At 45.4% G+C, this 15964-nt stretch overlaps 1 protein-coding gene across 3 annotated transcripts in view; it reads left to right on the top strand.

Moving 5' to 3' along the window:
* Window positions 1-5088, top strand: part of LOC109892177 (neuronal vesicle trafficking-associated protein 2) — a 35183-nt gene extending 30095 nt beyond the window's left edge. For all 3 annotated transcript variants that reach the window (XM_020484617.2, XM_020484618.2, XM_020484619.2), the window contains exons 4-5: window positions 3519-3629; window positions 3983-5088. In XM_020484617.2, the coding sequence (XP_020340206.1) occupies window positions 3519-3629; window positions 3983-4174 (303 nt within the window). In that variant the 3' untranslated portion in view covers window positions 4175-5088. The remainder of the gene's footprint in view (window positions 1-3518; window positions 3630-3982) is intronic.
* Window positions 5089-15964: the final 10876 nt, after the last annotated feature.

The following is a 15964-nucleotide window of genomic DNA, read 5'->3' as shown; positions in this document are numbered from 1 at the left end:
GACGGGGCTGTAGTGGAGCAGGTCGAGAGTTTCAAGTTCCTTGCTGTCCACATCACCACTGAACTATCATGTCCAAACATATCAAGCCAGTCGTGAAGAGGGCACGACAAAACCTTTTCCCCCTCAGGAGACTGAAAAGATTTGGCAATGATCCCCAGATCCTCAAAAGGTTCTACAGCTGCACCATCGAGAGCATCCTGTCCGGTTGCATCACCGCCTGGTGTGGCAACTGCTCGGCATCTGACCGCAAGGCACTACAAAGGGTAGTGCGAAAGGCCCAGTACATCACTGGGGCCAAGCTTCCTGCCATCCAGGACCTATATAATAGGCGGTGTCAGAGGAAAGCCCAGAAAATTGTCGGAGACTCCAGTCACCCAAGTTATAGACAGTTCTCTGCTACCGCACGGCAAGCGGTACCGGAGCACCATGTCTAGGACCAAGAGGCTTCTCAATAGTTTCTACCCCCATGCCATAAGACTGCTGAACAATTAATAAAATCGCCACCAGACAATTTACATTGTCTCCCCATAATTCAATTCGGGACATTTGTACATCCGCTGAGAAAAGTCTGAAACCTTAAAAACTACATCATTGCAGAAGTCAACATACACGTGTAAGTAAAAACAAATGCAAATAAGTTGTGCTACTTATGCACATGACGGCACAAACATGTCCCATAAAAAGTACATGTTTTTGTTTGGTTATCTTTTGGAAATTGTAGAAATAAAACATTTTCCTTCAGAAGTTCCAGCTAGGCAGGCTAACATTAGTTCTCTAATTAATATGCTAGCTATCACACAGGTGTATATTCATAATTATATATTTAATATAAGTAGACATGCAGTCATAATTGACTGAAGTGCATATAAAGCAACCACAAGCTTCCGGTGGCTGAAAACACAATCATCGCGGAATGAACGAGTGATGAATTTATGGCCAAGGGTGGTCCATTTAAAAAATAATTCCTCCCTCCCTCGCCCCTTGCCCTGCAAGTGTACACTCGTCAGACATCATGTTACGTGTTGGGTCATTGTCCTGTTGAAAAACAAATGATAGTCCCACTAAGCGCAACCAGATGGGATGGCGTATCGCTGCAGATGGCCGTGGTAGCCATGCTTGTTAAGTGTGCCTTGAATTCTAAATAAATCAAACACTGTCACCAGCAAAGCACTCCCCCACCATCACACCTCCATGCTTCATGGTGGGAACCACACATGCAGAGATCATCCGTTCACCTACTCTGCGTCTCACAAAGACGGTGGTTGGAACCAAAAATCTCTAATTTGGACTCATCAGACTAAAGGACTGATTTCCACCGGTCTAATGTCCATTGCTCGTGTTTCTTAGCCCAAGCAAGTCTCTTCTTATTGGTGTCTTTTAGTAGTGGTTTCATTGCAGCAATTCGACCATGAAGGCCTGATTCATGCAGTCTCCTCTGAACAGTTGATGTTGAGATGTGTCTGTAACTTGAACTCTGTGAAGCGTTTATTTAGGCTGTATTTCTGAGGCTGGTAATTCTAATGAACATGTCCTCTGCAGTAGAGGTAACTCTGGATCTTCCTTTCCTGTGGCGGTCCTCATGAGAGCCAGTTTCATCATGATGGTTTTTGCGACTGCACATGAAGAAACTTTCAAAGTTCTTGACATTTTCCGGATTGACTGACATTCATGTCTTAAAGTAATGATGGACTGTTGTTTCTCTTTGCTTATTTGAGCAGTTCTTGCCATAATATGTTTTTTTTTTTACCAAATAGGGCTATCTTCTGTATACCACCGTTACCTTGTCACAACACAACTGATTGGCTCAAACGCATTAAGAAGGACATTAAGAATTAAGAAGACATTCCACAAATTAACTTTTAACAAAGCCCTCATGTTAATTGACATGCATTCCAGGTGACTACCTCCATTAAGCTGGATGAGAGAATGCCAAGATTGTGCAAAGCTGTCAAGGCAAAGGATGGCTACTTTGAAGAATCTATAATCTAAATTATATTTAGATTTTTTTGGTTACTACATGATTCCGTATATGTTATTTCATAGTTTTGATATCTTCACAATTTTTCTGCAATGTAAAAAATTAAGAAAAACCCTTGAATGAGTAGGTGTGTCCAAACTTTTGACTGGTACTGTAGATATGGACATATAGATAGATAAAGAAAATCCTATATCTACACATGTCAAAATTAGTGTTATGGCATTAAACCAAATCCTGTGAGGTTTAGGGTTCATTGAGTTTATGAATAATGTAAAAAGTTAATCATTAATATTAATAGACCACATGCTTCTATCAATATTATCAATACACTACAAATCTAGGTTAAAAGCTATCAATTGAATGCTTAAACACTCCCGTACTGGAATAATGTGTTTATACGTCATATGGATAACTGCCGTTAAAGCCCTAATACCCTTTATAAGCAGCCATTTCACATGTTCAGGGTGTGTGGTAAGCAAATGTAATTTAATGAACATTCTGACTGAACCAAACATGTGTCCTCACATTAACACCTAAGTCAATAGTCATTTAGCCTCTGTGCTCCCCTTTTTACAAATCACTCTGATCTCTGCTGATCAGCACGCTAGCTACATGTAAATCCCCTAGCCTAGCATCCTGCCGAGGTGGCGTGATGGGCGATATGGAGGGAGGCCATTGGAAACGGGGAAATGGTTTTATGGTGCATTATCATTAATTGTGGAAGTGAGGATGAATATAGCCATTCGGTCACTTGATTTGACACTACTAAACCAGAGTTTAACTGTACTACCACCACATATTATGGTAGAGCTTAGCCGTGTGTACACGTTCTTTCACTCCTCTCTAAAGTAATCAGATTGCAAAACCATTCTAACATCTCTCAGCTATCATTTGACATACATTTGCATAATGTTAATTAACCAATCATAGATTCAGGAGGAACACGGGAGAAAATCGTTCCTGTTATATGTTAATCTCCCACTATAAAATCATCTTGTCTACCAGGGAAATACACATTTGAAGCACCAAATTTCTACATCAAGTAGTTATATAGATGTACTTATTTGGATCACTCTATTGAAAGTAATGTATTCTGACATATTGGATTGTCTTTTTTAGGAATGTGGTTATGGAGCTATTTTCTTTCCAGCGTCTGTCTGCTTCAACTGCATTTTGTGACCAATTTGGCTGCTGGGTTGTGAAAAATGTAATTAGTGAAGGTGTTTATTGAATCTGTTCGTCTACACTGGGCTTAATATAGCAGGCAATGAACACGTTCTACCTCTACTCAGATGGCATTTCTGGAGACAAATGATGAGTTATATCCTGCAAATTGACTTGTTTTCTCTCACCTTGTCCCCAGACAAATGATGGTAGTAGTTGGAGTGCTCTTTTGAACATATACCAATATTATAGTGTCAAACTCCATCGAATCTATTAAATAACAGAACCTTGCTTTAAGATGTTTTAGATCTCCGCGTTGACAGGAAACCTGACTTCGCCGGCAGCTATTAAATTGAATGGTGTGTATCATTCGCAGGTCACTATCCTCATAGTCCTGGCCTTGGCCTTCCTGGCCTGCATAGTGTTCCTGGTGGTGTACAAGGCGTTTACCTACGACCACAGCTGCCCAGACGGATTCATATACAAGGTGAGTGGGCCCAAATGGCATCCTATTCCCTATATAGTGTATTCCTTTTGACTAGAGCCATATATATACCCTGGTCAAAAGTAGTGCACTGCATAGGGAATAGGGTGCTATTTGGGACAGAGCGTTACAACTACACTGGTTAATTGTCTGTACAGTCACCTTTAGAGGTTTTTGCTGTGGACTACAGGCATGTTAGCTGAAGTAGATCTAATTTAGACACAGCCACTGCACTCTCCAGAGGAAAAAACAACAACTCTTCACCAGAAAAAGCCCTTAGTGCTGTGCAACAGTGTGTAAATGAGGAGAGTATGATATTGAACCCTCCCCACTCTCTCCCTCTCTCCCCCCTGCAGCATAAGCGGTGCATCCCTGCCTCTCTGGAGGCCTACTACACTGCTCAGGATGCCAACTCCCGAGGGCGCTTCTATACGGTGATCAGCCACTACAGCATGGCCAAGCAGACCACCTCTCGCTCCGTCTCTCCCTGGCTCCCTGCTGGCGCTGCCCCGCACGACGCCAAGCCGCCCAACACAGATGGGCATTGAGTCTGCCTGCCCAAACCTCCCACCAACCCCACCTCGTCTGCCAGTCTCCATTCCAAGCTTTTAACAGGGAGTGTCTGTCTCCCCAGTGTCTTGCTCGGCTCAGAGTACTCTCACACCCGCCTTCCTACCCGTATCTGAATCTCCCTTCTCTCCCGGCTGTCTCTGTTCTCATCCCTCTATGTATTTATTATTTATCATCACTATTTTTTTAAACTTGTTATTGCTGTTTTGTATTTGATATCAAACAACTGTTTGTACAAAGGCACGAGTCAATGTTGAAATCCACTCAGTCAGTTTTTCTGAGCTGCTACTAACAAGAGTCAAACTTCATTTTTCAGATGTGTGCGCCTGTTATCTGCTAGGCCTCCTGTAGTGTCATGACTGTGTGTAGTGGAAGGCATGTAATGATAAACACTAGGAACATGTTTCTGATTCAAGTCCAGGCTTATCTATGTCACTCTGTGCATAATCATACTGGAATACATTCTTATAAAAAAAGGTTTTCCCAAGTGAGTATCGATTTGTACGTCTATGGAAGTTGAACATGAACACCAGTATACAATAGATTTCCTGAATTATCTGAGAAAAGCTAGCTAAGTATTCTCTATCATGACGGTTTGATAACTGAACACTTTTCAAGGTACTGTACTGTATGTCATAGTTCCGTCATTGAGGCAAGCTGTATAAAGCCCAATGCATTCATGCTAGTTTCTGTGTGTGCATTGTTGTAGCTAGGTTTCATGACGTTTTAAAAAATATTTCAAAGGGAGAAAAAAAAAAATGGCCTTATTGCCAGTTATGTTTTGCTTTAGAAAACAGTCCAGATACTGTACACAACATGAATATGTGGACCTAGCTAGGGATAAATACCCAAGATGTGGAGATTATGGGGAACAGTGTGCATATCACTGTCTTTGCTAAAACTCTTGGTTCTGCAATGTTTAGATACATTTTTAGATAAGCTTCTCTGCGTAGTTTTGTTGTGTTAAAAAAAATTTTTTTAGGCTGTCAAAAAAAACGCTTTTTGAACTATTGTGATTTTGGTAGATAATATGTAGCAAAGCCTGGAGTAGTTTCTCAGTGTGCGTCCCATAGGTTTGAGATGAAAAATAAAGCAAGCTGTGACCTGTACAAAAAGTATTTGTCCTGTTGTTTTCAATGTTCCGGACTTCAAATCTCTTCATTATCCTGGTCCACATCTGACAAGCTGACAAGGTACAAATCTGTCGTTCTGCCCCTGAACAGGCAGTTAACCCACTGTTCCCAGGCCGTCATTGAAAATAAGAATGTGTTCTTAACTGACTTGCCTGGTTAAATAAAGGTAAAATAAATAAAAAATCTGTACAGTAGTGGTTGGATTCAATCTGTAGCGCCGAAGATCAGCGTTTTAGTGTGATTCAATTGAAGTCAATGTTTCACTTTTCCCCCCTCATCAATCTACACACAATACCTCATAATGACAGCAAAAACAGGTTATTTTAATAAATTTTTGCAAATGTATAAAAAACTGAAATATCACATTTTACAGTGATTCGGAAAGTATTCAGACCCCTTCACTTTTCCCACATTTTGTTACGTTACAGCCGTATTCTAAAATAGATTTTTTAAGAATTCTTCCCTCATCAATCTACACACAATACCCCATAATGAAAAAGCAAAAACAGGTTTTTAGAAATGTTTGCAAATAAAAAAACTGAAATATCACATTTGAATAAGTATTTTCTATGAGAGCTAAGGTGCATCCTGTTTCCATTGATCATCCTTGAGATGTTTCTACAACTTGATTGGAGTCCACCTGTGGTAAATTCAATTGATTGGACATGATTTGGAAAGGCACATACCTGTCAATATAAGGTCCCACAGTTGACAGTGCATGTCAGAGCAAAAACCAAGCCATGAGGTCGAAGGAATAGTCCATAGAGCTCAGAGACAGGATTGTGGCGAGCCATAGATCTGGGGAAAGGTACCAAAAAAGGTCCCCAAGAACACAGTGGCCTCCATCATTTTGAAATGGAAGAAGTTTGGAACCACCAAGACTCTTCCTAGAACTGGCCTCCCGGGCCAAACTGAGAAATTGGGGGAGAAGGGCCTTGGTCAGGGAGGTGACCAAGAACCCTATGGTCATTGAGCTTTTTTAATCATATCCCAAAAGTGGTTTATTAAATTCTTCCAACTTTTCATGACTTTGTCAATCAACTTGCTCTTAATAAATCAGAATAATTGTGTTGTGTTTCTGTATCGATATGGACTTCAGTTCTTTAACCCATGATAATGTTGGAAGATTAGTGTACATAGATACATGTACAATTATAATAGGGAGAATAGGGTGTCAATTGCCTGCACTAACCATGGAACTGTGTGATGACACAGCCCAGTATGGCACCATGTGTCGTGTTTAAACTGTTACGGCTTGGTCTGCGCTCCACTCCATAACAATTTAATTAGCCTACATGTCTTTTTTTATATTATCAACTGTTGCTAATGATCCTCAGCAACAACCACATGGCCGTGACGGTGTTAAAGAGGAAGCAAATTAAGCTAAACGAAACAATGGAATTAAATGGAATGATCATGTAGGCTATAACAACTGAAAGTAACTAACAGTAAATTGGCATTTGAATCTGTGTTGTTATTAGGCCCACTGACAGTCGATACTGACAGTGGTTAATATTTAACAAGTTAGAAATAGGATACAGAGAATGTCGGGTAGCCTATAATTAAGACATTAAGAGAGAGTGCCCATCCCAAGGCCTTTGATATGTTAATATGCTTCAGTTTGATGCCATATGTCTGGTTTCACATCTGTCTCCAGGGATTATAAGGTTAAATATATCTAAAGCAAATGTCATTTATATTTACAATTCCCTCATCCAAATGGATTATTCATTTACGTAGCTCGTATCAATAGCTTTCATCAAGTTGTAAATTACAGCGCATGGAGAATGGTATTATTTATATCTGAAAAAATATAAATATAATATAATATTTTCCACTTGGAACCAATAGGTTCTCTAGACCAGGGTTTCCCAAACTCGGTCCTGGGGCCCCACCCTGGGTCCACATTTTGGTGTTTGCCCTAGCACCACACAGCTGGTTCAAATAACCAACTCATCATCAAGCTTTGATTATTTGAATCAGCTGTGTAGTGCTAGGGCATAAACCAAAATGTCGACCCAGGGTGGGGCCCCAGGACCGAGTTTATGAAACTCTGCGCTAAACCTTCTTCATAGTTTCCTCCCGCGTAAAGGCGGTTGTATTAAGTCAAGGTCAGAATACAACCTATTTGTAGACACTCCTCCACCACACTTTCATTTAATTGCTTAAGTTAGAGGTCAGAATAGGCATAGAGACAAAAGTGTAGAAAAGGGAATTACGTTCCATTTATGTGCTCTTAACTCGGGCCAAAATTCGGCCCTAAGTGCAATTTGTTAAGATATTTTGTTTGCTATACCAACATTTTTTAAGTGACTTCGAGGATTTGGCCATGCTTACTGAATCATTCTGCCATAGGTACTACCAATCCCATTGTGTCACTAGCGGCGACTGTGGGGTATGCTGGGGTAAGTAAATAAAGAAAACTAAGCCATTTGTTTGGTCATTGTTTCTCAGGATCAATGGATGAAACACTTTGTCAATAAAGTTACTTATATTTCATATTTTGGTGTACCGGCCCTTTAAATTGCAGTCATTTTTACCACATAAATATGGCAGAGTTCATATTTACTTCAAAATTCTAAAAACTAAATAATAATACAATGAAATTATGGTAAATCAGCTTTTTAGTACTAATGTGGACTGCACAGTCGTGGCCAAAATTTGACAAATATTAATTTTCACAAAGTCTGCTGCCTCAGTTTGTATGATGGCAATTTGCATATACTCCAGAATGTTATGAAGAGTGATCAGATGAATTGCAATTAATTGCAAAGTCCCTCTTTGCCATACAAATGAACTGAATCCCCCAAAAACATTTCCACTGCATTTCACCCCTGCCACAAAAGGACCAGCTGACATGTCAGTGATTCTCTCGTTAACACAGGTGTGAGTGTTGACGAGGACAAGGCTGAAGATCACTCTGTCATGCTGATTTAGTTTGAATAACAGACTGGAAAATTCAAAAGGAGGGTGGTGCTTGGAATCATTGTTCTTCCTCTGTCAATCATGGTTACCTGCAAGGAAACACGTGCCGTCATCATTGCTTTGCACAAAAAGGGCGTTACTAGAAAGGATATTGCTGCCAGTAACATTGCACCTAAATCAACCGTTTATCGGATCATCAAGAACTTCAAGTAGAGCGGTTCAATTGTTGTGAAGAAGGCTTCAGGGCGCCCATGAAAGTCCAGCAAGTGCCAGGACTGTCTCCTAAAGTTGATTCAGCTGAGGGATAGGGGCACCAACAGTACAGAGCTTGCTCAGAAATGGCAGCAGGCAGGTGTGAGTGCATCTGCACGCACAGTGAGGCAAAGACTTTTAGAGGATGGCCTGGTGTCAGGAAGGGCAGCAAAGAAGCCACTTCTCTCCAGGAAAAACATCAGGGACAGACTGATATTTTGCAAAAGATACAGGGATTGAACTGCTGAGGACTGGGGTAAAGTCATTTTCTCTGATGAATTCCCTTTCCGATTGTTTGGGGCATCTGGAAAAAAGCTTGTCCGGACAAGACAAGGTGAACGCTACCATCAGTCCTGTGTCATGCCAACAGTAAAGCATGTGGCATCTGTCAGGATGTGGCCCTGAAGTTAATTGACAGCATGCCAGGGCAGATTGCAGAGGTCTTGAAAAAGAAGGGTCAACACTGCAAATATTGACTCTTTGCATCAACTTCATGTAATTGTCAATAAAAGCCTTTGACACTTATGAAATGCTTGTAATTATACTTCAGTATTCCATAGTAACACCTGACAAAAATATCTAAAGACACTGAAGCAGCAAACCTTGTGGAAATTAATATTTGTGTCATTCAACTTTTGGCCACAACTGTACTTTGGAGAAAGAAAAGCTGCACATTATCTAAGGGAAAAGTGTATATTTTCATTTGACAGAAAATGCAAATGACTGTAATTGTGCTAAAATAATATTATGTACACGTCTAATTATATTTAGATAGGAATTAAGTTGATATTTTGCAATGATTATTGCTTTTTCCAATAGTTTCTTCTTGAGTCAGTTTGTAACCCATGCACAGAATGTCATGACTTCCACCGAAGTTGGCTCCCCTGCCTGTTCGGGCGGTGCTCGGCGGTCGTCGTCACCGGCCTACTAGCCGCCACCGATCCCTTTTTCGTTGTCTGATTGTTTTGTCTTATTAGTTGCACCTGTCTATTTGTGTGCTTGATTGGCTTCCTTATTTATAATACGTTTACCCGCCCTTGTTTCGTGCGGGATTACTCATATGTTACGTGTGCATGTTTTTTTGGGTGATCGTGCTCTGGACCTGGTACCCTGTTGTGTTGGGTTGGTCCACATTTTCCGCGCCCTGTTTTGTTGGGCATTATTTTCTGTGCGATATTAAAAGTGCACGTCTTCCTGTGGAACTATATGCTCTCTGCGCCTGATTCTTCCTTCACGCACCAAGTTACCTGTGACAGAATCCTGCACGTTTGGAATGGAATCAGCAGGAGCAGCCGCACCTCCTCTCCCGTCGATGGAGGAGAGGGTCCTCCACCACACCAGCATTCTCCACCGTATCGGATCGGCCATGGATCTGATGATGGAGAGGATGGACCGATGGGAGAGGAGTGGCCTTCCCACCTCATCTCCAGCACCCCCTCCACCAGCACCTCCTACCCCTGCTACAGCATCTGGCTCCGGGGCTCTGCGTCTAGTACTCCCTAGGGAGTATGATGGGACGGCGCCTGGGTGTCGGGGGTTCCTCCTCCAACTAGAACTATACCTGGCGACCATCCGTCCTACTCCCTCCGGGGAGGAGAGAGTGAGCGTCCTCGTCTCCTATCTGACGGGATGAGCCCTGGAGTGGGCGAACGCAGTGTGGAATGGCCCAGACTCGGCGAGGGATCATTACCCTGAGTTCACCCGCCGATTCCGAGCAGTGTTCGATCACCCACCAGAGGGTCGTGCGGCGGGTGAACGGCTGTTCCACCTGCAACGGGAGACGAGGAGCACGCAGGACTTTGCCCTGGAGTTCAGGACCTTGGCCGCAGGAGCAGGGTGGAACGACAGGGCATTGATAGACCACTACCGCTGTAGTCTCAGGGAGGACGTCCGCAGGGAGCTAATGTGTCGGGACACCACCCTCAGTTTGGATGAACTTATAGACATGTCCATTCGTCTTGACAACCTGCTGGCTGCCCGCGGGCGTCCGGAACAGGCCCTGTTGTTTCCACCCCCCAGCCCTCCATCTCCTATCCCCATGGAGTTAGGGGGGGGCTATCACAGTGCCATCCGTTTTGTCACTAAAGCACCTTATACCACCCACCACTGCGACTTGTATGCTCTAGTCGGCTGGCCCTCGCTACATATTCGTCGCCAGACCCACTGGCTCCAGGTCATCTACAAGTCTATGCTAGGTAAAGCTCCGCCTTATCTCAGCTCACTGGTCACGATGGCAACACCCATCCGTAGCACGCGCTCCAGCAGGTGTATCTCACTGATCATCCCTAAAGCCAACACCTCATTTGGCCGCCTTTCGTTCCAGTACTCTGCTGCCTGTGACTGGAACGAATTGCAAAAATCGCTGAAGTTGGAGACTTATATTTCCCTCACCAACTTCAAACATCAGCTATCTGAGCAGCTAACCGATCGCTGCAGCTGTACATAGTCTATTGGTAAATAGCCCACCCTTTTCACCTACCTCATCCCCATACTGTTTTTATTTATTTACTTTTCTGCTCTTCTGCACACCAATATCTCTACCTGTACATGACCATCTGATCATTTATCACTCCAGTGTTAATCTGCAAAATTGTAATTATTTGCCTACCTCCTCATGCCTTTTGCACACATTGTATATAGACCCCCCCTTTGTTTTCTACTGTGTTATTGACTTGTTAATTGTTTACTCCATGTGTAACTCTTTGTTGTATGCTCACACTGCTATGCTTTTTCTTGGCCAGGTCGCAGTTGCAAATGAGAACTTGTTCTCAACTAGCCTACCTGGTTAAATAAAGGTGAAATAAAAAAAATAAAAAATAAAAATTGAGGGGGAACCGGAGGAGTAGTCTCCTCCTGCACCAGTTGTGGTCGGCGAGGACACACGGCCGACCGGTGCTGGAGGAGCTCATCTGGGAGTCGGGAAGGCAGGCGTAGCACTACTCGGTCACCCCAGGTGAGTCAGCACCAGACTCACCCAGAGCTTCCTGTCGGTCATATGTTTGTGTTAACCTCTTTTCCTGGGGTTTCTCCCTCTCTACAGCATAAGGCGCTAGTTGATTCAGGCGCAGCTGGGAACTTCATGGATCGTGGGCTCGCGTTAAGGCTAGGGATTCCACCGGTGTCGATAGAACTACCTTTCTCCGTGCACTCCTTGGATAGCCGACCATTAGGGTCAGGAGTGGTCAGGGCGGCCACGGTGCCACTGGACATGGTAACGCAGGGGGGTCATAAGGAGCGGATTAGTCTGTTGCTTATCGATTCACCTGCGTTTCCAGTGGTGTTGGGAATTCCCTGCCTAGCTCAGCACAACCTGGTGATTTCCTGGCGACAGGGGGCTCTTTGAGGGTGGTAAGAGGAGTGTTCAGGCAGGTGTATAGGAGTTGCCGTTGGTGCAACTACGGTGGAGAGTCCAGACCATATTCCCTCTGAATATGCCGATTTGGCTATCGCATTCAGTAAAAAGAAGGCGACCCAATTACCACCCCATCGTTGAGGGGACTGCGCGATAGACCTCCTGGAGAACGCTGCACTTCCTAGGAGTCACGTGTACCCATTCTCCCAGGAGGAGACAGTAGCTATGGAGACATATGTTGCTGAATCACTGGGACAGGGGTACATTCGGCCCTTCGCGTCACCCGTCTCCTCGAGCTTCTTTTTTGTGAAGAAGAACGAGGGAGGTCTGCGTCCGTGCATTGATTATCAAGGTCTAAATTCTATCACAGTGGGGTTTAGTTACCCACTGCCTCTCATCGCTACAGCGGTGGAATCATTTCACGGGGCGCGCTTCTTCACAAAACTGGACCTGAGGAGTGGGTATAATCTGGTGCGTATCCGGGGAGGAGATGAGTGGAAAACTGCATTTAGTACTACATCTGGCCATTATGAGTACCGCGTCATGCCATATGGGTTGAAGAATGCTCCAGCCGTCTTCCAATCCTTTGTAGAAGAGATTCTCCGAGACCTGCTCGGGCAGGGAGTGGTAGTGTACATCGATGACATCTTGATCTATTCTGCCACACACGCGGCGCACGTGTCTCTGGTGCGTAAGGTACTTGGCCGACTGCTGGAGCATGAACCTGTATTGCAAGGCCGAGAAATGTGTGTTCTTCAAACAGGCCGTTTCCTTCCTGGGTTATCGTATTTCCACCTCTGGAGTGGTGATGGAGTGTGACCGCGTTACAGCCGTGCGTAATTGGCTGACTCCGACCATGGTGAAAGAGGTGCAGCGGTTTTTAGGGTTTGCCAATTACTACCGGAGGTTTATCCAGGGTTTTGGTCAGGTGGCTGCTCCCATTACCTCACTGCTGAAGGGAGGACCGGTGCGCTTGTGTTGGTCAGCAGAGGCGGGCAGAGCTTTCAGTCGTCTGAAGGAGCTGTTCACCAAAGCGCCCATGTTGGCACATCCGGACCACTCTTTAGCATTCATAGTGGAGTTGGACGTGTCCGAGGCCATGCTGTCCCAGCGCTCGGGCGTGCCTCCAAAGCTCCGCCCTTGTGCCTTCTTTTTGAGGAAGCTCGGTCCGGCGGAGCGAAACTATGACGTGGGGGACCGGGAGTTGTTGGCTGTAGTCAAGGCTCTGAAGGTATGGAGACATTGGCTTGAGGGGGCTAAATATCCTTTTCTCATCTGGACTGACCATTGTAATCTCGAGTATATCCGGGCAGCGAGGAGACCATCTCACCATCTCGTACCGGCCAGGCTCCCAAAACACCAAAGCCGACGCGCTGTCCCTCTATGATACAGAGGAGCGGTCCGTTGAGCCGACCCCCATCATTCCACCTTCGTGTCTCGTGGCACCGGTAGTATGGGAGGTGGACGCGGAGATAGAGAGGGCATCACGGTTAGAGCCGGCCCCCCCTCAGTGTCCAGCAGGGGCTCAGTACGTGCCAAGGGGGGTCCGTGATAAACTAATCCGTTGGGCTCATACTCTACCCTCCTCGGGTCATCCTGGCATCGAGAGGGCAGTGCGGAGTCTTAGGGGGAGAAACTGGTGGCCCACGTTGGCTAAGGACGTGAGATTTTATGTCTCCTCCTGCTCAGTGTGCGCTCAGAGCAAGGCTCCTCGACACTTGCCTAGAGGGAAGTTACAGCCCCTCCTCGTTCTACAACGGCCGTGGACACACTTATCAGTGGACTTTCTTACTGACCTTCCCCCGTCCCAGGGAAGTACTACGATCCTGTTCGTTGTGGATCGGTTTTCTAAGTCCTGCCGTCTCATCCTGTTGCCCAGTCTCCCTACGGCCCTGCAGACAGCGGAGGCTCTGTTTACCCATGTCTCCGGCACTATGGGGTGCCTGAGGACATCGTTTCTGATCGGGGCCCCCAATTCACGTTTGGAGTTTGGAGGGTGTTTATGGAGAGACTGGGGGTCTCGTTCAGCTTGACCTCGGGTTTTCACCCCGAGAGTAATGGGCAGGTGGAGCACGTAAACCAGGATGTGGGCAGGTTTCTGCGGTCATATTGCTGGGACCGGCCAGGTGAATGGGCGATGTTCCTTGGGCTGAGCTCGCTCAGAACTCCCTCCCCCACTCCTCAACAAACATGTCCCGTTTCAGTGTGTGTTGAGTTACCAGCCGGTCCTGACCCCATGGCATCAGAGCCGGACCGAGGCTCCTGCGGTAGAGGAATGGGTACAGTGCTCAAAGGACACCTGGAAAGCCGTCCAGGAGTTGCTGAGACTGGCGGGGGGGCGGAAGAAGAGGAGTGCTGACCAGCACCGCAGTGAGGCCCCCGTGTTCGCACCGGGGGACCGGGTCTGGCTCTCGACCCTCCACCTGCCCCTCCACCTGCTCTGCCGGAAGCTGGGGCCGCAGTGTGTGGGGCCATTTAAAGTCCTGAGGAGAATAAACGAGGTGTGTTACAGGTTACAGCTTCCTAGGTATTATCGTATTAACTCCTCGTTTCATGTGTCTCTCCTCAGGCCGGTGGTGGCTGGTCCCCTTCAGGAAGGTGAGGTGCCTGAGGTCCCTCCACCCCCTCTGGACATCGAGGGGTCCCCGGCGTACACAGTACGTGGCATTCAGGACTCGAGACGCTGGGTGAGGGGCCTACAGTACCTCGTGGACTGGGAAGGGTACGGTCCGGAGGAGAGGTGCTGGGTACCGGTGGGGGACATTTTGGATCCTTCCCCCCTGAGAGACTTCCACCGCCTCCACCCGGATCACCCGGCGCCTCGCCCTCCGGGTCGCGCTACGGGAGCTGCGCCTCGGGGGTGGGGTACTGTCATGACTTCCACCGAAGTTGGCTCCGCTGCCTGTTTGGGGCGGTGCTCGGCGGTCGTCGTCACCGGCCTACTAGCCGCCACCGATCCCTTTTTCGTTGTCTGTTTGTTTTGTCTTATTAGTTGCACCTGTCTATTTGTGTGCTTGATTGGCTTCCTTATTTATAGTACGTTTACCCGCCCTTGTTTCGTGCGGGATTACTCATATGTTACGTGTGTATGTTTTTTTGGTGTTCGTGGACCTGGTACCCTGTTGTGTTGGGTTGGTCCACATTTTCCGTGCCGTTTTGTTGGGCATTATTTTCTGTGCGATATTAAAAGTGCACGTCTTCCTGTGGAACTATATGCTCTCTGCGCCTGATTCTTCCCTCACGCACCAAGTTACCCGTGACACAGAATGTAAAATATGTTGGTAGTATGATGGTTAAAGTGCATACAGAGCTAGTCGAACATGTGCATCACAGGGTCATATAAGCATATTCTACCTGGGAATACCTGAAACAGTTCAGACCAAAACGGAACAGATATCCAGAGATATACCATCAGTGGTGTAAAGTACGTAAGTAAAAATACTTTAAAGTACTACTTAAGTCGTTTTTTGGGGTATCTGTACTTTACTTTACTATTTATATTTTTGACAACTTTTACTCCACTACTTTCCTAAAGAAAATAATGTACTTCCTACTCCACACATTTTCCCTGACACCAAAAGTACTTACATTTTAAATGCTTAGCAGGACAGGTGTCACGGTCTTCCTCCTCTTCATCTGAAGAGGAGAGAGAGAAGGATCAGAGGACCAAAATGCGGCGTGGTAAGTGTCCATGGTAAATCTTTAATAAAGAAAGTACTGACACTGCATACAAAACAATAAACAAATGACGACCGTGAAGCTACAAAATAGACCTGTGCTGACACAAGCCACTAACATAGACAATCACCCACAAACAAACAGTGCAACCCAGGCTACCTAAGTATGATTCTCAATCAGAGACAACTAATGACACCTGCCTCTGATTGAGAACCAGACTAGGCCGAAACATAGAAATGCCCCAAAACATAGAAAAACAAACATAGACTGCCCACCCAACTCACACCCTGACCATACTAACTAAATACAAAACAAAGGAAATAAAGGTCAGAACGTGACAACAGGAAAATTGTCTAATTCACGCATTTAAAGAGAAAATCCCTGGTTATCCCTTACTGCATCTACATCTGATCTGTCAGATTCACTAA

This window comes from Oncorhynchus kisutch, linkage group LG6 (assembly GCF_002021735.2).
Source record: "Oncorhynchus kisutch isolate 150728-3 linkage group LG6, Okis_V2, whole genome shotgun sequence".
In the NCBI taxonomy this organism is placed as follows: Eukaryota; Metazoa; Chordata; class Actinopteri; order Salmoniformes; family Salmonidae; genus Oncorhynchus; species Oncorhynchus kisutch.
The sequence above is the reverse complement of the archived record's forward strand: the minus strand, read 5'-3'. Positions and strand labels throughout refer to the sequence as shown.